The sequence below is a fragment of the Lates calcarifer genome, linkage group LG23 (assembly GCF_001640805.2).
Source record: "Lates calcarifer isolate ASB-BC8 linkage group LG23, TLL_Latcal_v3, whole genome shotgun sequence".
Lineage (NCBI taxonomy): Eukaryota > Metazoa > Chordata > Actinopteri > Centropomidae > Lates > Lates calcarifer.
This window is the reverse complement of record NC_066855.1, coordinates 7,866,105-7,887,341: the sequence shown is the minus strand read 5'-3', so window position 1 is coordinate 7,887,341 and position 21,237 is coordinate 7,866,105. Positions and strand designations below refer to the sequence as shown.

General features: G+C 44.9%; 1 protein-coding gene across 2 annotated transcripts in view; it reads left to right on the top strand.

Annotated features, from left to right (window-relative positions):
• The first annotated feature begins 1,524 nt into the window (after window positions 1-1,524).
• ntn2 (netrin 2) overlaps window positions 1,525-21,237 on the top strand; it is a 41,960-nt gene continuing 22,247 nt past the window's right edge. For both annotated transcript variants that reach the window (XM_018681834.2, XM_051066509.1), the window contains exons 1-2: window positions 1,525-1,865; window positions 12,684-13,955. In XM_018681834.2, coding sequence (XP_018537350.1) covers window positions 12,914-13,955 — 1,042 coding nt within the window. In that variant the 5' untranslated portion in view covers window positions 1,525-1,865; window positions 12,684-12,913. The remainder of the gene's footprint in view (window positions 1,866-12,683; window positions 13,956-21,237) is intronic.

The window sequence follows — 21,237 nt, the reverse complement described above, 5'->3', positions numbered from 1 at the left end:
TCTGATTTAGGCGTCGCACACATGCGCACACACACGCACAGCATTAGGGTTAGTGCTTATTATATTTCAATTATCCGCGGGTTTGAATAGGCCTATGTATTTAAATGCCCTTTGCTTTTTTTGTTGAGACTTAGTGGAATAAAGGTTCCCAAAGCGCAGCATGGTCCCGTGGGCCGAGCCGAGCCCGAGACGAGCCGGGGCCGAGCCAGGCTGTCCCCCCCAGTGGATGGTACAGTAAATACAGGAGGAATGTTGATCAGCTTATACCACGGAGCAAGGAGGTGCGCGGGGGTGTGGGGGTGGTGGTGGTGGTGGGTTTTGATCGGCCGTGATGCTCGAGTAAATGACCCCACCGGTACGGCAGCCCGCACCTGCAATAACACCACGCTGTCGCCTATAAATTAACGGGAATTATAAAACGGATTTGCTGCCGTCCTCGCGGTTCTGCTGGGCTGGTTTTTACAAGTGTAACATGTGTTTTTCTGTTCGCATTCGCAAAATAAGTAGCTCTAGTGCTCAGATGTGATTGGCTGAGGCAATTTGAGAGCTGTAACAGGCAATCCAAAAAACTACAGACTCCAACAAAAGTCACCACTCATGCTCGTTGACTGCTTTGTGTATATACATGACAGTATTAATATAGTTTTCATTCTAAGCTCACTGTAAACCAGTGGCGTAGACGAATTAAAACTGCAAACACCAGTCACGATGAACCACGATTAGCTGCTGCTCTTTAACCTGCACTCTAACAGAGGGGTATAAAGCCATATGAATTCAGTTAATGAGTTAATGTGCTGCTTTCATGGCCGAGGGCGCAGGGCCACATTTTCTGTGTCAATAACGAACCTCCTTCTCTCTCTCCACACACTCCCACACACAGCAGACCATTTTCCGTGATACCACGACGAGTCAATGCAAAGGTATAATTAATTTGATGCTACTTTTATCATCACGTATTAATAAAACCATTTTAAAAGTTCTTGGAGCCTTGACGCACAGGCGCATTCGCTAATAAACCCACCATGTGTTGGACTATTATTAGGATTAATAAGTTCTAACATTCTGCATCTGCCTCTTGTTTCTGCGGGCCCCGGAGCCCCGCTAGGCCCCCACTCTGTTTCAACAGGTTCAACGTTGTGTTCTCATTACGACCTCCATATGGCTGCCTGTGAACACAGCGAGCCGTGGGGGCATTTAGAGCAGGCAGCACAGTAACAATCAGTCCGTAAAAGCGGCGGAGGTATTTGTTGTAAAAGTGAGACCAGTTGTGTTGTTTGAGGGAGGAAAAAATGTTGGAGCAAGTGGTAGATTGGTCAAGTGTTTATATTCGTTTGCGCGTTATTTTGGCTGTAAATTACGCGTATCACCAAAATACAGGTAAAATGAAACTTAAGTTGGCAAAAACACCTTTGGTCCTTTGGAATATTTAGACGCCCCCCCCCCCCTTTCCTCTCTCTCTCTCTCTCTCTCTCTCTCTCTCTCTCTCTCTCGCTCTCGCTCTCTCGCACACATGGTTGGGAAAAATCTGGGTTTCATTTTAATGGGGAGTAGCCTACCCCGGGCTCGCTTTACAACCTATGGATGTACTGGACGGTTTTCAGTTGGTTTGAGCTTCGGGCGCGGATGGGTGCTGCTTTCGGTTGTCCCCTCTCTTCTGACTATGTGGCAGGCGTTCTGTTTTTTCCTTATCTTTAAAACATTTTTTAACGAAGCGAATGTGAGAAAAGACGAGCCATTTTTGACGTTTGAATGGGACGATTTCTGACGGGAGACGACCAGAAAGGCTAATTGGTGTGGATCTCTCTCTTAGGGGACGTCTTTAAAAAAAATTCAAACCCAGCGACAGTCACGACGTGACAGCGGGGGTAAGTTTACAATTTACGGGTCACTGTGTCTGTTTATTGCACATCCAGCGTGTTCGTGTTTTTGCGGGGAGCAGATTTTCAATTTTACGCACCACTTATTTTCTTAAACTTGAAGTAAGTGACTATCGGCGCGTGTTGTGACGGGCTTGTCCATGTCCTGCCGTTTGTTTTAAATCAAAGTCAATGGCTATCATTACTTTGTTAGAGGCTGAGCGTCGCGTGACTGTAGGTAGTAGGTGTTTGGGTTCGCTGAATCACCGGGACGCGCTGGATCAGAGCGGCGGACACCACAGACAGGTGTCAGCCTCCTCGGTTTACAGCTGGCCCGGTGGGTCGTAGCAAAAAAGAGGGGAAAGCGCTGAAGATTTAATACAGCGTACAAGAGGTGGGCTATACGGAGCCAGTGAGTTTTAATAGCGACTTGGATACTGAGCCAAGTGTGGATGCCAAAGCAAGCAGCGCGCTTCTCGGTTCCCGTCTTCCTCGGCACTGCCCTCGCCAAGTCTCCCAATGCGTTTGTCACTTCTAATATTTTCCCTTTTCGCTTTAACGCCACTACACAACTTATTGGTGAAATAAAAATCCGGATGGCATATTTTTGTCAGCTGTTAACGAGCCACAGTAACTTTGAAATGCGTGATTAAAAAATAGCTGACGGTTGATCTGTAAAGAAACTCAGGTTTAAAGAGAAAAGCGCATAAACAAGTTCTGTCTTCTCCGTGGTTTATTGAGGATTAAAGCTTGATTTGACATTGAAGCGCATTGTGGTCAAGGTGTGACAGGAAACAATAGCTCTGACAACAATAATGAGCTCCACCCTCAGTAAGCTCATCTACACATCCATTCCCCCCCCCTCTCTCTCAAGCAGCAACAAGCCTGGAAGTGAAAGCGAGAGTCCTATACAGATTTCTTATCTTAACTGCTTCAGTAGAGTTAAAGTATGCCCCTATTGCACCCTGAAACAGTGTCAGCCACTTGACCTACTTCTCACTTCTCACCGCAAATGACTGGAATCAGTCCACGAAGAAGGGCCTCTCTGAATCCTCGCTGCTCGCTGAGGTCAGAGGGAGAGAGAGAATACGAAAGCGTCAGGTTTGAGCTGGGAGAAGTGTTGGAGCTGTCTGGTGAGGTGAGGCGAGGTGCAGCGCATCTGGAGCGCGCCCACTGGTTCCCTGTTTGTGCAGATTAATCATCATTATTTAATTGCATCACACCCTGCTTTCATCAGAAACAGAAGTGAGGGAGGTAGAGCCAGGAGCCAGCTGAAGGCGCATGATGTGGAAGCTAATCCAAAGCTACATAGTGCAGATTTGTGTGTGCGCGTGCGCTTGTATGTGGTATTTCTGAACCCCAGAGAAAAGCTTGTGGATGGAGATGGAGATGGAGAAAGCTGCAGAAACACAGGCAGATCATTTTCTTTGAAAAGCAGGATTCCCCTGGACTCTAAAGTCAGCACATCTAATATATTTTTCTTTTGGCTTTAACTGTTTGACGGGTTGAAAGTAATGACTAGATCTCTCTTTTCTGTCAGTTCCTTCCTTTCTGTTTTTGTTGGGTGTAGCCATCCATCCTCTCCTCGAGTCAAGCTTTTGTCATTTTGAGCAAACAATACAAGCCGATTAAAAAAATTAGCAGAGCTCAGCCATGACCCTGCTGAAGCTGCCAATGAGCTCAGATATCAGGGTGATTACATTTCATAATACAGCTGTCTGGAGCTCTGGCACCTGATTACACAGCAAATATAATGGTTTAAGTTTTCTTGAATGGATGATTAATATTGTAATTTGACTCCATGTGGAATTTCACTTGTAGAGATTTTACTTTTTTCCCCCTGCTGGATCAGTTCCATCCCTGACATGAGTTTCTCTTTAGACCTGGAGATGGATGTGGTGTGATAAAGTACCCGCATTACACACTAATATATTCACACATTCATAGTCTCTGCTGTAGAGATGAGAATGAAGTTGAAATGCTGTCTCAAGTAGCTGTTTGTTTTCTCATTGAGTGAAAAATTGTGTGTGTGTGTGCTCACCTTTTCCTGTTAAAATACCTGTCATTCGTCGGCGTGACACCCAAGATGTGTCTCGCCGTGGGAAGAGGATCCAGGGGCAAAGATTCACATGCTTCATCCTGCCTCTCCCTGCACCCCGCTAGGCCTGCATGTGTCAGCCACACATTTCCTCCAGATGCAGAAGGGATGTGTGTGTGTGAGGTCCGCATGTGTGTGTCTGTGCCCACTTAGTACCTATCAGTAAGCTTATCTGACTTGATGCACCTAGCTGATGTCCTCTGCTGATAACGTGATGGATTAGCAGATGATTTTCCCAAACTACATTTATTCGCTTTCTGTCTGTTTACTCTTTGACAATGGACTGAATGCATGTGTGGTGCTCCTAGCATTATGACAACCATGTATGCTAGCTACTCGCTTATCTTGTTGACAGATAGCATGTGAGCACAGAAAGCAAAGCAGCACACTTTTAAAATAGCATGCTACTGCCATGATGTTGGACCAGCTCTTTGCTAGCATACTAACCTGTGGACAAAGAGTGTCCTTCCAAAAACGACAGCAGCATCCGTGCCAGCAAGCGCCCTAAAACGTGATACGTTTAAATTCAAGTGACAGAGGCCTCTAGTGTTTGCAGTACTCATCAGATGAGCAAAGGACAAAGTAAGGTGACCGTGTTGACAGAGTGACTGAGTCTGCATGAGGAGGTCAGTGTGGACATAAAACATTGGACATTTGAGATCAAAGTTTGTTTCCCATTTCAAACCAATGGTCCACTTTTTTTGGTAAATCTTGACCATGATGTCCTATCCTAAAACCATGTTTATTAATGTACCTATGACGTCTAAGGTCACATCATCTCGACAAAGTATCCAAACCATGATCTTTCCCTAAATTTAATCAAGTAGTTTCCCTGCTTAAACCTAGCTAACCTCAACTATAGCATGTCATATCATGTCACATTCAGTAATAAAAGCAATTTATTGACAGGTTTGGAAGGCACAGACAAATGATGTTGGCCTGATGATAAGGGGCATCATATCAAAAAATGTTTCTACGTGTGGTTCTAGAGGGACAAATGGCTTATTTGCTGCTTAATTTGGAGGACTTGTTGTTTTAATATCAGTTAAACCAAAAGACAGGCATGTAAGGTTGTTTCCCCTTTTCACTGGGAGACCGTTGACGTCTGATCTCTAGGCAAAGGTCATCTGATGTGCAATAATGTTGCCATTGTTGAGAGAGAATGAGCGGAGGTTAGTAGGGAGATGAGGAGGAGAGTAACAAGGGAAAAGGGGAAAGGGAGTTGTCTGATGAGTCACAAGCTTTGGCATCCTTTACAGTGTGTCTTCATGTGTGAGTAAAGGCACATATTGTTAATCTTACTACTAGAGAGCATGTGTTTGTCCGTCAGCAACGTGTGCGTTTAAGTGTAATGTACGCAACCGTGTGAGTATTCCAAGCACTTAATAAAATGATTTAGTGTTTTTATCCCCCTGTGAGTTCAAAGCGGGTCCTTGCTTTTGGCTGTAGGGTAGAGGTTGCTCTTGTGCAATGGAAAAAAAACGGACTGTTTTCCTGTTAGGGGGGCTTTTTGGGAAAACCGCGGCTCTGCCTACCGCAGCCAGCCTTCAAAGGGCTTTGAAGGACTGCTCACCTCTCCTCTCCTTAAATCCTTCCATCCCTCTAAACAAGGGCCCATACGAGCTACTTCCTCTCATATCCAGAAACACCTCACCTGCTTCTCCCCAACCACCGCACCACCACACTGCAGCAAAGCTGCGGTCAGGGTTGTGCTCAGGTCCATAGGAAATGTTCAATCAAGGAGCCATCAGTCTACCCACATGTGCAGAAAACAGTCCACTTTGGGAACTTTAACCTCTGAGCATTTTCTTGCATGTCTTTATCATCTCAGTAACCCCGCTGCACGGCCTTCATCTTTATCCAGAGACAAACTTTGAGAAGGAATCTGTGGCTCTGCCCGCCATTGCTTGGGCTGTGGGTGTCATCCCTCTTCTCAGACCCATCTTGACAGCACATGTCGGGGAAATATTTCTTGTATTTGAAAGCAGATCACAGCCTGACATGGAGGGCTATAAATTTTTTGAACTCTTGTCCCTTCACTCCCAAATCCATCGCTCTGTCAGTTAAAAATCCAAGGCAAAGTACAGCTTTATCCTCCCTCACTTTTGAGCTTTGTGAAATTAATATTTAGGACTGAGGCCTTGTGAGACCTCCACAGTAGTTTCAAACCCCTGCTTTGATTTTAGCAAAGATTCCACTGTTTTGTAGCACACCATGGCTTCTAGTGACACCCTGATACCACATATTAATCCTCAGATGTGATTCAAACCAAATGGATTATTATCTGCTGGTTTGTGTTTTTTTTTTTCAGCTGCAAACCCTGCTCTAACAAATTTTGTCAGACTCAGTAAAAACTCAGTATTTTATTATTTAAGAAGGCTTTTAAAATATTTATGTTTAAAAACTGGTGAAGACGTACAGTATATGTAAATCTTAGTGAAGATCAGATTTTAAGCTATCATTGTAGTTCAATACATTATTGTTGAATTGTTCATAGTTTAAAAAAATGTATTTACTTTAGAAGAAATCTGGCTCATACTCAGCATCTCTATGTTTTTGCTTACCATGACTGACTATGAACTGCAGTTTTGCAGTTTCTTTTTGCAGGAGCAACACAAAAGTATCTGGATATGTTGGGACAACAAATCTGTGTCAGAATGAAACAAAGAGCCTTTCTTATTCTACATAACTGTATTTTTTTTTTTGCCTGATCTGTGTCTCACAAATTAACCCTGTTTAACCCTGAGTCAAATGAGTCACTGCTGCCCAGAACTTTCTGCCTGCTCATGTCCTCTCCCCTCCCTACACCTCCCATTTTCTCACCAAAAACACTGATCTCACAGAACATTTCATTAACAGAAAAATACACCACAACTTGTCCTATCAGCGTTTTTCTCCCCCTCTGCTTTTTTCTACTAGAGCGTGTATATACATAAATACAGAGAGGTGGTAGCTTAGCGCAGCTTCCTGTCTGTGAATCTGTGAGAACCGAGCCTGACCTCATATTCCACCTCGCGCTGTCTGTCTTCTCTCCTCCTGTTCTGGTTCTGGATCAGGTTCTGTTGATCTAAAGAACCGCTGTCGGACTCGGGGCCAGCCGTGTGGGCTGGGCCACAGAAGCTGCTGCATTCCTCTGCTGGGCGTTCAGTATTTCTCCCAGCAGTGTCTCCCACTGTCAGTTTGCAGAGATGGAAAGGCAGACACCATTTCATTTACATGTTGTATGATTCTGTTTGAATCGTCCTGCTTTGTCTTCAGCCTCACAGGCACTTCTGAACCTGTGGAATATGATCAGATTGTTGGTGCTGTAGAAACTAGTTCATGTGTAGCAGTTCACATTTGATATAATTTTTGAGGTGATAAACAATTTTGAACACTAGACTGTCACTCAAGCAAATAAAGTGGACATTTTTTAGATTTGGTGTTCCAGAAATGCTCGCACACACACACACACACACACACACACACACACACAGCGGCTGAGTAGACATAAGCAGGCTTTAAAAATTTGTCTGTGATCCTCCTGCTAATGACACCCTCAGCTGTGAGAGTTGACCCCCTCCTGCCCTCGGCCCTCTTCCCCTCCTCCTCAGTCCCTAATGAATGCCACTGAGGTGCACTGAGTACGCTGCACCCCCACACCCACCCACACATGCACGCTAACACAAATAGCGGGATCGTCGTCACTGCCGCTGTAACCGCCATCATCAAGTGGAATTCGGACCACTGATATCTGACCTCTGTCACCTGAGGCCTGTCAGTCATGTTGATTCATCTGGACAGGTTTATTTACCTATCCAGTGTCTGTGTGTGTGTGTCTGTCTGTGTGTGTGTGTGTGTAAAGATACAGATGGTAAAGATGTGATTTGTACTGAACCAATTAGTCAATTTATCAATTAGCAGAAAGACAATTAATCATTAACAATTTCGATAATCAATTAATTGTTAAATGCTAAATATTTATTGGTTTATTTATTATTAAATGATGCACAAATTAATTCTATACTGTGTCTGGGTCAGATATGAAGACATCAACTAAGGATCAAGGAACCTGTAATAGGCATTTTCACCACTCTCTGGAAGCAGCCCTAGAGAAGAGACATTTTGCATCAAACCATGTGCAATCTGTGTACAGGGGGGATTTCTGACTTTGTTGCTGCTCTCACTGTTCTTTTATATTCATTCAAAGCATCTTTCCATGATGATAATGAGAATGGAGGTGGCCCTGTTGTTAGCCTATTAAAAACTCCTCCATGGTTCTGGGCAGCCACTAATAACCCCACCAGGGATTACTGTACAGCAGGCTGGAAGGACAGCAGGGCACCAGTTGGGGCCTCAGCTCGCTGTCATCCGAGAGAGGCAACCCAGAGGACCTCCATTCACTCCCAGCCCAAGTGGGGCCACTACGCCAACTCTCCAGAGCAGCTTGAAAGGCTCCCACTTGGGATACAAAGTGGCTCAGCTGTCCCTCTCCTTATCCTCACCTCCCCTGGCACCCTCCTCTAGACCCAAGCCAAATAAAGCTTCTCAGCAACTTCTGTTTTCCTAATCTGTGAACTCTGACAGAGGCGCCCACGCTTGAAAGAGAGACAGCTCAACATGGGATGATCTCCCAGTGACAGGGAGAAGCTGAAAAAACGTTCCCCTGGAATGTCTCTGCTGAAACCACCAGACCACCCTGTCATCTTCCTGTTCCCTGTCTTTCTCTCTCTTTCTCTTTGCCTGTCTTCCTCCCTCTCTCTGCCACTCCCTCTGTTCCTTACGCACCTCTTTTTAATCTATTTCCCCCTCCTTTTGCCCTCCATCATCTACCTTCTCTAATTGGGCTGTCACTGGTTGATTAAAACCATTGAACCTGTTCCAATTGCCAAATGGCCTGAGTAGTCTTTGTGGTAAAGTGCAACTTCTTATGCAGGGGACCACTTTAAAAGCCCCATATTTTTTTCATCCATCCACATATTGTGCCCATAATACTAATGGGAAAATTATTTAACGCTGTAGTTGCTTAGCCACTGGGGATTGTAGCACGTCGGCACAAGTACATTTTCCTTGCCATTAATCCACAGAGGAATGTTGCAGTGATGAATTGGGCGTGCAGTTTGTATTTGTCACTGCACTCCAAGCAGCCATTCATTTGGAAATGGCTTAGCTGCTGCAGGAACAGTTTGTCTTTTATAAACTAGATGGCGGTAGGTTTGTGTGCTGTGGTCAGATCCAACTTTAAAGGTGGAATGAGTGATCGAAAAGTAAACAGAAGAGTAGCCAATATTGAAAATCAAAACTTAGACTGGAAGCTGTTATCACACATTAATGCTTAAGTTATTGGAGGAATAGCCACTAGCTGATTAGTTGGCTTAGAAACCGGAAACAAAGGGAAATAGGTAGCCTGACTCTGAAATTAGCCTACCAGTGATGATAATGTCATTTTTAAACTTAAGTTTTGGTGTGAATAACAAGATGTAACGTGTTAAAAAGTGAGCTTCAGTGATGCTTGTAGCTGGATTTTGTTCCATTTGTTAGTGCTAATCCAGCTGTTTCCCCCTTTTCCGGTTTTGGTGCTAAGCTAAGCAAAACTGGTAGCAGTACCTTCACATTTACTGCACAGTCATGAGAGCTGTATTGATCTACTCTAGTAAAACTTGGCAAGAAAGCGTGTTTCTCAAAAAGTCATACAGTTGCTTTCTGGTGCAATAAAATATTTTGACATCAGCAATGTAAATACATTCTGAAAAGCTTCAACGTCTCCTTGGTAGATTCCTGAAGATGTTGCAACTAACCCAGCATCCCTGTGTACTGGGTACTCATTGTCTTCCTCAGCAAGACGGAGATATGGGCCTGCAGCTGTTGCTGCTTCAACCACATTTAATGTAAGACAATGTCTGCCCCCACTGAGGGAAGCTTGTGGCTTGTTAAACACACTGTTGATGCTGAAAGCAGAGAATTTTCTTGCTGAAACAGATTCTTAGTATTTCAAAGGTCAGCCAGCTACACCACTGTGCTGACATCCTGGCAAAGCTCATAGATTCAGAGAGAGTTTGTGGAATTGGCTCACGTTTTGCAGTTTTTATAGTGATATAGAATAAGTCCTTAGTTTTTAATAAAGAGCAGATTTCTCTGCCAGAGTACAGAGTTGTTGGACTGTCTCAGAGAATTGTTAACACTTGCTGTAAGGCTAGCATCTATTTCAGAGGGCATACAGAGTGGAATTAAACAGCCTTGTCACTGCTCTCTCTCTGTTTAACCTACACGCTCATCTGCCAGACACGCCTGACAGCACCAGACCCCTGGAAGAATCTCCCAGCAGGCCCAGCAGCACGCGGACCGCACCATATTTAGTCATCCAAAGTCCAGACACAGACCAAATGCAGTCCTCCACCTTAATCTGTCTCCCCACTCCGTTTCTCCCTCCATCTCTCCCTCTCTCATTTTTTATGTCCTTCCCTCAGCTCCCTCCCTCCATCTTTGTCACTTTCCCTCTCTCTCCTACTGCTTCCATTCATCTCTGTCCTCGCTCGCCCTCCCTGGAGTCATTTCTGCTTTATCACTGTCGTGCCCCTCACTGTTTCTCTCCTCCTCGTCCCTTTTTCTTTCTTACCAACTGAAACTCTTCTTTGCTTGTGCCTGTTTGTCTTCTTTTCTAGTCTCTTGTGTCTATCAAGTATGTTCCTGTCTGTTTTTAAAACTTTTTCTAACTTCCTCTCACTCCTGCAACAACATGTCCATCAAATCTTAAGTCTGAATAATTCTCTCTTTCCATCTTTTTTTTAACTTTTTCCCTCATCCTGTCATAATTTCTGCCCCTTCTTCCTGCTCCTTTCTATGCACCCCCCCCCCCCCTTCCCTCTTAGAGCCTCCCCGCTGTCTCTTTTCTCGGATGAACATGCTGCTGATGGAAGCTGGGCCTGGATGCTAATGAGTTGCTAATTCTATCAGCCGTCTCTCCATGCCCTCCCCAGTGGGTGTCAAGCCCGCCAGATTTACTGCGGCCAGCCTTTTGATGGAGTGCCTTGGCTGATGAACTCCCGCCAGCGTGCCCACTTTAACCTCCTCGTCCTCAGACACATGTCATTGATCAATGTCCTTATCTGTCCTGGCAAGGCCCACTCTCACTCCAATCATTTATGAGCAGGCCCATTCCCTGCAATCCATTTTTCATATGTTGAATATTGTAAAAGCAGGGGATTTAAAAAAATTTTTTTTTTAAAAACAATGTTTTCATGCCAAGGTCTTTGAACTTTAAGTGGCTATTTCAGACCACAGCCTAACAGGAAATGTATTCATCTCTTTAACCCAAGTATAGTTGAAAAATAAGCAGAAAATAATTAGTAATTTTAAATTACATGAAGCTACCTCCCAGTTTCTTTGATTCACATAAGAAGCAGTTGTACATACACTGTCTTTCTACTCTGTATAATTCCCTCACACTCTTTTCTGCGCTTGAGGAGAGGCCAAATGGCTGGGTTTAAGCACTTGAGCACAGAAGAGTGCTCCTATTTACCAGGCCACTGGGCTCTTTTTGAGACTTGCTAGCTTTGGACCCCTCACACAAGAAAAGAACGAAACTTTTGTTTTTTCCGACTCCCCTTAAATCCGTCTGTCTGCCTTTCCCCGCTTGACTGAAGTGGATACAGAGGCGACCTTTTGTTCTACCGAGATGAAGAGGGATGCTGTAGTATAAGAAGGAGAGTGAGGGTGGGAGGAGGAGGTGGGTGTGATTCATTGTAATTTAATAAATACCTCGCAAAGAGGGCTGGGGTGCCTTCTCAACCCCATGGCTGTCTGTTTTGAAATGGGGCTCTTCTAGATTTGACACCCAGGGAAGTAAAGGAAAAAAAAGAGGAGGATTATGGAAGGGAAAGCCTCGGGCCATCTACATCTCTTTCTCTGTCCTTTTCTTTGCCCCAAAGCTTTCTTTTTTCCTTGCGCCCCTCAGTCTTTCTGTCTTTGGGACTGAGAGGCCCCTCGTCTCACTGTGACTGCGTGAATGATGTCATCCAGGTACCTATCTTGACCCAGAGATTTAGAAAAGCTTGAATGGAGTCTCATAGCCTCAACTCTTCTAACACAGAGTATAATTCCCAATAGCTGGTTCAGTGATTGAATATAATGTCTTCTCTGGGGTCAGCACTGTGTGACAATAGTGTTGCAATGGTTGATTTCCTGTCAGATTCCTGCAAGAAAAAAAAATCAGTAAGAGCTCAAGAGCAGAGCTGTGTCCTCGTGTATAAAGTAGTTTCCTGTTTTTTTCCAGGACCAGCTCTTAAAGCAGAGGTTTGACCGGGGTCACACACGGTCCACTGCTTTGCAGCATCACCAGGGATTATAGGGTGACTTCTGCCATGCTGCTCAAGCATGACCAGAAGGCTTGGCCAGTTTTGACCTGAATGGAAGTACTGAATGAGAGGCCGGCATTGAAATTCAGGGTGCAGTCACTTGCAGCCACTAATGTCTCTCTTTAAATGGTCACATCCTTTCTCTCTGGCCTCCCGTCTAACTGTCTTATCCTTTGTCAGGCTTTTAGTCAATGAAAACACTCACTTAATTGTACAGTATAAAAGATCCAAATTAATGTCCTTTATAAGGGCAAATATGATTTGGTTTTGAAATGCAAAAACTTGTTTTTTTTTTACAGTAGAATTCAATCATTCAGAGTCATTTTCTATTTTACATCCTATTATGGTAAAAATATGTCTATGACACTGACCTTTGTTTATTTCTCTCTCTTGCAGGAAGGGCTCTGGTCAGTCTGAAGTGAAGGGTCACTGAGCTCAGACACTCTCCAGTCTCTCCATTGACTCACAGTTATATACACATAGGGGAAAGTCACACAAATCAACACATCCACACAGGGACACTTACTCCCTGACATTTACACACACAAACTCTTTGGTACACCCACACAAAGACTCATCCGTGCACAAACACAGACACACATTCACAAACAGGCCCTCTGAGCAGGATGAGGGAACCCTGGAGGTGCCTGCTGGGCCTGTGCCTCCTGGCATGCTCGGTCTCCACCCACAGTGCTGCCAATCCCTTCGCGGGGCAGCAGACCCCACTGGACCCTTGCTATGACGACACAGGTGCAGCCCGCCGCTGCATCCCCGAGTTTATCAACGCCGCCTTTGGTAAGGAGGTGATGGTGTCCAGCGTCTGCGGCCGGCCTCCGTCCCGTTCGTGCAGCGTGGTGGAGCGGGGAGACGACCGGCCTTCCGTGCGCACGTGTCAAATCTGTGACGCGGCTGACCCTCGCCGCGCCCACCCTGCTTCCTACCTCACCGACCTCAACTCAGCCCACAACCTTACCTGTTGGCAGTCAGAGAATCTGAACACCTCGCCGTACAATGTGACTCTCACCCTTTCATTAGGAAAAAAGTTTGAGATCACCTATGTCAGCCTGCAGTTCTGTTCTCCAAGACCTGAGTCCCTGGCCATTTACAAGAGCATGGACTACGGCAAAACCTGGATGCCATACCAGTTCTACTCCTCGCAGTGCCGGCGTATGTATAATCGGCCCAACAAAGCAACCATTACCAAGCAGAACGAGCAGGAGGCTCTATGCACAGATGGCCACACTGACCTCTACCCACTCTCTGGAGGACTCATTGCTTTCAGCACTCTGGATGGACGGCCCTCTGGTAAAGACTTTGACAACAGCCCAGTCCTTCAGGACTGGGTGACCGTCACCGACATCCGTGTTGTCTTCAACCGGCCCCAGCTGCCCCGGGAGCTGGGACTGGGGGCTGGGGGCAGCAACAGCGATGACCCTGCGTCGGTGACATCGACACTGGCAACTTATTTCTACGCAGTGGGAGACTTCCAGGTGGGCGGGAGGTGTAAATGCAATGGACATGCCTCACGCTGCCTGAAAGACAAGGAAGGCAAACTGGTGTGCGACTGCAAACACAACACAGAAGGGCCTGAATGTGACCGCTGCAAGCCCTTCCACTATGACCGACCGTGGCAGAGGGCCAATGCCCGGGAGGCCAACGAGTGCCTACGTAAGTCCTCCCATCTATCTGACATTCTATATGTACTTTTAATGTTTCAGTTAGCCTGCCACAGAACATACTGTAGACATACTGTATACATCTTTGCCTGCAAAAAATACATATCAGTCCAGAGAATTTACATTTACCACAACATATTTTCTAAAAAGAAACTCAACACAATAGCTCCATGACTTTCCCTTAGCAATGCATTATGGGGGTATTGTTGACGGTCTCAGTACAAGACTGTGGTCCTAAAGAGGACTGAACCCTGTTACATACACATCAATGCAACTGCCATAATGTATCTGATATAAACATCCCATTCTCAGTTCATGAAATATATAAAAATTAGGAAACATTTTAAAATACAGGTTTGTACATTTCTTTGTTCGACAGAGCCATGACCTTTTCACCACCTAATTTCAGGATATGAGCACAGCAGTGCGAAGCCAGGCCAGCAAATTCAATTTACACGCATACACACAAGGAAAGAAAGAGGGAGGTAGAAATTGAGCGATTTAACTATGATGTTTGACTGTCATAATGGTAATTAATAGTGCTGCCAGAGCATACCGGATGGGTTTATGTTTATTCAGGTTCTGGTAGCACATAGTGGTTCAGCTGGCAACTTTGGCAGCGCCTCTCAAAACACAGGGCCTGTCCTTTCCTTTCATTTCCCATCAGCCTCTTCTTATTTACTGTTCCTCTACGGGGGGAAACAGGCCGACTGTCAGCAAAATCATGTTTTCTGGACTCTATGAAAAAAAGCCTCATTTTCTCAAGCAAGTCTAAACAGTGGATGACAACAGCTCAAGTCATTGGCACACCACTGTGGCTAAGTCATCCAAGAATGTTATTTGGCAGTGTTTGCCTTTACCTCAAGACATGCTCTGTAAAAGTCATCCAGACGTACTCTGAAAGCTTGCAAGTAAAATTATAGCAATTTCTGTGGCAATTTTTGTTAATGTAAATGGATTACCTTAGTATTGGATTAGGATTTTCTATGATAACAGGTTTTTGATGTGATATTTAGCATATAATATTGACTTCATGGCTGTACAAAGGTTTTAGACACTTGCCATGTTAGTCATGTGTTTTTAGCAGGAATTCATTCTCTAATATGTGGATGTTCTTTGGCGGTAATTTTTACACTAGTTCTCTGTTAATATAAATAGACATAGGTGGAACTTAATTCAGGTCAATTTTGCTTGTCATAAAAATTTGTTAGTGTAGGAAAATAAAACCATATTAGAAACCACTGTCCCCATTTTAACCTTTCCCCATAATGAAAAAAAATTACAGCCAGGGAGAAAAAAACTGAACTCTGAAAAACAGTGTATATTTTTCTAACATGTTGTAATTGCCCAGTGAGTTGGCCTGAGATCATATTTAGCATTTGAACAGTGCCAGATCTGTTTAAAGGGGACAGAGAGTGACATAGCCAGAGGAGCAAGGCCATTTTAACATTAGATCAGCCAATGTACCCCCCTACCTTCCCTGTGCTCTGAAGCTTCCCATGACAACACTACCTTACTTTTGCTTCTCACCTGTCCTTGACACCCCTCACTTTCTCAGCACGCAGACAGAGGCACAAATGCACCTAGCCCCCTTCTAGAACAATATCCTGTAAATCCCTCTGTTTTTGCTCTCATACTTTTGCACACGCCCTCTTTCAAATGTCCCGTAGCCATTTCCGAAATGTTACACCCGCTTCCCGTAGATCTCTTCTCTGCGGGATTGATATGTCACTTCTGCCACGATTTCTGGATTAAACAAGCCCACCGCTCTGGCCAACTCTGATGACCTAATCCCAGTGTTGATACAGGGCAGTTAAAGCCTACTGCAAGTTGCACGCTATACCTGATCACACATTCGGACATGCCAAAAACTTTAGTCCCAGATGTCCCCAATTTCATGTTCCAAAAGCCTCTTTACAGCTTATTCCGGTAGATTTGGTTCCAAAATGTCCTCAAAGCAGCAGGAGGGCCTTTAAAAAAGCCTCTCCGGTGTGTATTAAAGCCCATTCTTAAAATGCACCCGCCCCTTGTTGATTTCTCAGCTTGCTTTTCTTTCTGACACGGCACACAAATGGCGGTGGGGCTGCAGCACAAGCCCCGAGGCACACCACCGTGGCAGCGAGGTGTAAGTATTTAGACTGGGAAAGTGTGTAAGAGTGGCAAGTTACAGAGCCGAGGGGTCCCTTAGGTGTCACCAGAGCCTTCATGAGGCCCCGGGGGGTGTTTGGATTGGAGGGAGGGTCTGAGAGGGCTGGTCTGAGGTCATGATCCTTTGTGGGGTGGTGACAAGGTTAAGTTGACTGGGGAGATGGTTTGCGGGTACTGAGGAATTCAGAGCGGGCAGATGTAGAGCCAAATCAATAGTTATTTCACACCCCGCCTCTGAGTCTGTCAGTCTTTGAGAAATGATGTGCCTGGTAGCCAGATTTCTCCACTTTAAACATTATTGTTAGGATGGTTTTAAAGAATTTTGCAAGGTTCTGCTCTCAGTCTTAGCAGCCTTAGCTTTACCCGGCATAACACGAACATTATCTCTAACAGGCTGGTTTGATTGTCTTACTAAATGTTTGACATGCACCGCACCAAGATTACTGTTTGCGCTCTTGGCAAGCTTGCGTACTTGTCTCCAGACACAAGCCATGCACACACACGCCCATCTGCCGCCTCCTTTGCCATGAATCCTGCCTCAAGACATTGGTTTACAAATCCACCGCTCTAGTAGTCAGAGAGGGCAGCCTCGTAAAGGAGCGTGTCTGTTTGTATTGAGGGAGACATGATGGAAAAAGCTGTGATTTATCTGCCCGGAGTTTGTGCCACAGGACAGAATGAGGAAACAGATGGATAAGAGCTATTTGGTTACTGGTTGTGATGGAGTATTGGCTTTTCTGCTGGCACAGTTGATGCAGTAATGTAAATACTTTATGTTGACTTAAAAATGTGAGACGCTATATTATGCCATAATGGAGTCTGCCAAAGTCACTGTATAAGATGAAGAGGCCTCTTGTGGAGTCAACGACAATGTGACATCCTGAGTAGATGATAATTTATGGCGGCGTAGTAGCTGTTGACTCTTGGCTGTGTCTGCAGCCATCTTGGCCCTGTTTGGCTGCGGTACCAAGCTGTTCCATTCTCCAGCCCTTCCTCTCCCTCGTTTTGGACTCAGCCTGCAGGAAGTCCAGAGTACTGCTCTGGGACGCTGCGAGCCCAGGGCCAGACACCATCCATCCCTAATGGACCCAACCAAGCCAGGTCTGCACCTCAGTGTTTTCTACGCCAGGCGCACTGTTATGCATTCACAGCATTGAACACAGAGGTCACATAAAGGCTGTTTGACTCGCCATTTGAGCTGATTTGCCAGAAATGCAGGTGAGCTGTGGTTGGGAGCAGAGCTGGGTGTTCCTGCTCTGCTGCAGTGTTTGGGTGCGGTGTGGAATAATTTTAATAGTAAATTTGACATATTGATTCCAGTGGGGAATGAGTGATACGGTATTCTGTTTTTGCACAAGAAGGGGAGTTTCCTTTTGAAATGAAATCAATCAACCAAATAACCATTCACTGTAGACTCTCATTATGCATCAGTCCATGTCATCACCTGAAGGAAATTCCCACAAATTAGTTATTACCTCCACAAAAAGTTATTACCTGTTATATAATAGATGTTATTAGATCATGTCTGCTGCACTAATGAAGCAGTGGTTGCATTAAAATGTGAATTTTTACAGTGGAAGAAGGAGAGGCAGAACAGACAGATTTTGAAGTTGCGAGCCCTGCCGCAGCCCGGTGCTTGTGGTTTTCGGTGGGCTTGGCCTCCTGTTTTTTGGAAACTATTAGCTGGAATTAGGGGGACATTGACAGATGGGTTTCTTAGGGAGAGCAGTGTTATCCGGCAGAGGTGTGTGTGTGTGTGTGTGTGTGTGCACGTGAATGTGTGTGTCAGAGGGAAGAGGCCAGCCAGGACCACATGCTCAGGAACGGGGCTCAGAATAAGCTCTCAGATACAGAGCTATGGAAACTCCAAAGACCACAGAAGTACAAACACACTCTCTCTCTTTTTTATTTCTCTCTCTCCCTCTCTTCATTTCTCTCACTGACAAGGGGCAGATGGTTATTTAATGCTGATTAGAATTTCAAAATAGGCCGCCATTCACAGCACCTCCCACCCTCCACCCCCAACATCTCCCTAGCAAGGGCAAGCAGAGGTCAGGTCCATGTTCCAGTCACACAGGCAGATTCATTAAGACACTTTTCAGGCCCGGTGATTGAGAAATTACCTCATTCTTAAACACACCACACATGAAACCACAGCACAGTTTGTGAGGCTGCATGATTTGGATCACATAAAAAACACCATCTCTTTCATAGCGTGGAGAGGAACAGAATTTGTTCTTGCAACATAGTGTTGTTTGGTAAAAGCAAATTGACCTGACTAGAATGCTTTGAATTTCCACACTGAACCTTAAAAAAATCCATCTTTGCAGCACGCAGCAGCCTAAAAATGTCCTCCTCAGTCAGCTGAAATATTGCTGTCTGTTCCTAGAGGGCATCATGATATGAAGCTCTGAAACGAAATGCCAAATATAGATGGGTAAGGCTGACAAAAGAGCCAGAGCTGCCTTGATATTTACTGCATGTATGTGCCATGTTCCTTCTTTTGCTAATTGACTTTGAGACCCTCCCACCCCCTCCCGCCTCCGGGCTAACAAGGAACCGACACTTCAATTACTTACGGCACGACACTCAAATGAACAGGAGATGTTTGTGTGTGTGCGTGTATGTTGAAGGCGGGTGGGGGGTAGGTTACACAGCGAAAGAAAGTGATTTTGAAAATGAAACCTCCTGTGCTTTCAAATAATTACACCGCCAAGGAATGTTTTTCTAAAATCAGCCCTATGAAATGATGCCTCTGGGGTAGTTAGCGTGAGACAACGGGGCTATGGCGCAGTGAGGCCGACAAACATGAGGTGTTTGGATTTTGTTTAGGTGGTATGTGGAGTTGTGTTTTTAGGGCTTGAAGCTAAAGTAACTTCCTTTATCTGGCTCAGACAACTGGGTTTGGTCAGTTTGCTTTTATTCCCTCTGTCAGTATTGCAGCTTTGGTCCTTGGCCAACCCACAGGGGGATTGATGCATTTCTTGTTCTATGAAGCCACTCTTAAAGGCTCACTGGCAGGCAAGGAACATGGTGAAACAAATGTTAAGGACAGCAAAGTGTCAAATAACAGCATTAATGTCAGCTGGGTTAAAACCTTGGGAAACGCTCTGTGGCTGCTGCCCGAGGGCCAAGTGCGTGTGTGCATACGCATCTCCTCGCATGTGTGCATGTGTGAGAGCCACATGTAATCTAGTAGTGCGATGCAGTGTTTCATCCCGGTGCCAAAACAAACTGGTGGAGCTGTAGCGTGCCCACCCTGCTCTCCCAGGCCCCCATCGACTCTCTTGCACAGATGGTAGCAATCACCTCCCGAGGTGCCCGTCACCGCCGGCGCTGTCGTCCTCTCTATCCTTTTGTAACAAGGTTAACTCTCTGCCTGCACATTTTCTCCCCACATTTTCTACCTCTACTTTTATTCCATATAGTTTTTCTTTTTGCTGAAATCAGTCTTTTTTCTTCTTCTCTGCATTAACTTTATTGTGTTTTGGTAAAAGTTTGTCTCTTTTTATGCTGTTAGATGCATCTGTGGTCTATTGCTTGAGCAAATATGTGGTTTTTGGCCCACCAGCTGGCGTTGCTGGTGGCAGCAAGATTCAGGGGCTGTTAAGAGAAAATATGTCTGTTTGTTAACGACGAGTGTATGACAATCGCTTGGCTCCCTTTGATTGTGGTTATGTCTGTCCATGGCTGACACATGGCTGTCTAACTGATCTGTCAGTGTTTGAAATCATGTGTGCATATGTATTTGTCTCTACATGCACTCGTGCGTATGGGTCTGGAACAGTCCATCCTTCACTCCCTGATCATATCCTTATGGACCAGCTCCACTGGGAGCAGCTGACTCAGTTCTACTTTTCAACCCTAAAGTTTAACATCACCTCCACCTACAGCTCCACAACAAGGTTCAGCTATTAATGAGGGTAAAGATATGAGTAGTTTTACTTGTAGTAGCACCATCATATGCTGTATTATGCTGGTCAGTCTTCAGTAAGTCAAATATAATGAATAATACTATGAGACAACAACAGGAATTATATAAAAGAAAGTAGAAAACTAAGTGGTTTTTAATTTGTATACAACACAAATGAAGATCAGTTTACTTGTCATGAAGAGTACTGCTCTGCTTGTGCTAACAGTTATATAATCTGCTGCTAATCTGCTATTGCTCTAAGGGGAAATTTTTAAGGCCTAAGAAAAAGACCCAGATGATGTCATCTGGGTAACCACAACTTGGGTTTGGAGACTTTTTTTTTTTTTTTTTTTACAGAAAGGAGAATTTATCAGGCAGAGAGTGTACAACAAAAGACTGCATTTTGGGCATGTAGAGTCAGGATATTGGCTTCTTTAAAAAAGTGGGATGAATGGATAGCATTCTCGAAATGGATGGATAGCATTCTCAAGAAGGACCACATCTGACCTCATCTGGTGGTGATGGTGGAGAATGCTGTCAAACATGTTTGGCTCATTGAGACCTTGCAGCTGTGAGAGGCACAGCATATGCTTTTCATTGATTCATTCATCAGATCTTTCATTTGGATGAAACTTGTCAGATTCAAAATGCCTGCTACACTGCAGATAGATTTCCCTTAAATATACTCAATCTTGGGTCACCTGCCATCAACTCAGGAGTCTCTGGGTTTCTTTGCATTCACATAAAAGCCTGTATTACAGCCTGATCATACAGCATTAAACATTTTACTATTTCTACTGTCATCTCTGGCCACAGTGGCAATTAACTCCATCTGTCACTTTCTATTTCAAAACCAGCCCAGGCATCACATGTATCCCCCAGAGTGGACCTCAGGGCTTTGTATGCCAAGAGTCCTGGCAAAAGTAAATCTGTTTTTACCTTAGTTTTTACTGATTCTCCATGATAACTGAACACAGCCTCTGCCCCTGTGCTTAGAACAGCAGATTGTTGCCTGTGGAAAAAAAGAGAAACTGAGACAAACAGAGAATAAAGGCAAAGGCGGGACAGAGATAACAGTGTTTAGATGTGGGGAAGTGAAGTGGACTAGAGAGAGGGAGAACAGAGCTAAGGACTCAACTCTCCACTGACACCAGGCCCCCCAACCTGGCAACCCTCCAGCCTAATCTCGTTAAAATCTTTCCCTGCCTGATGC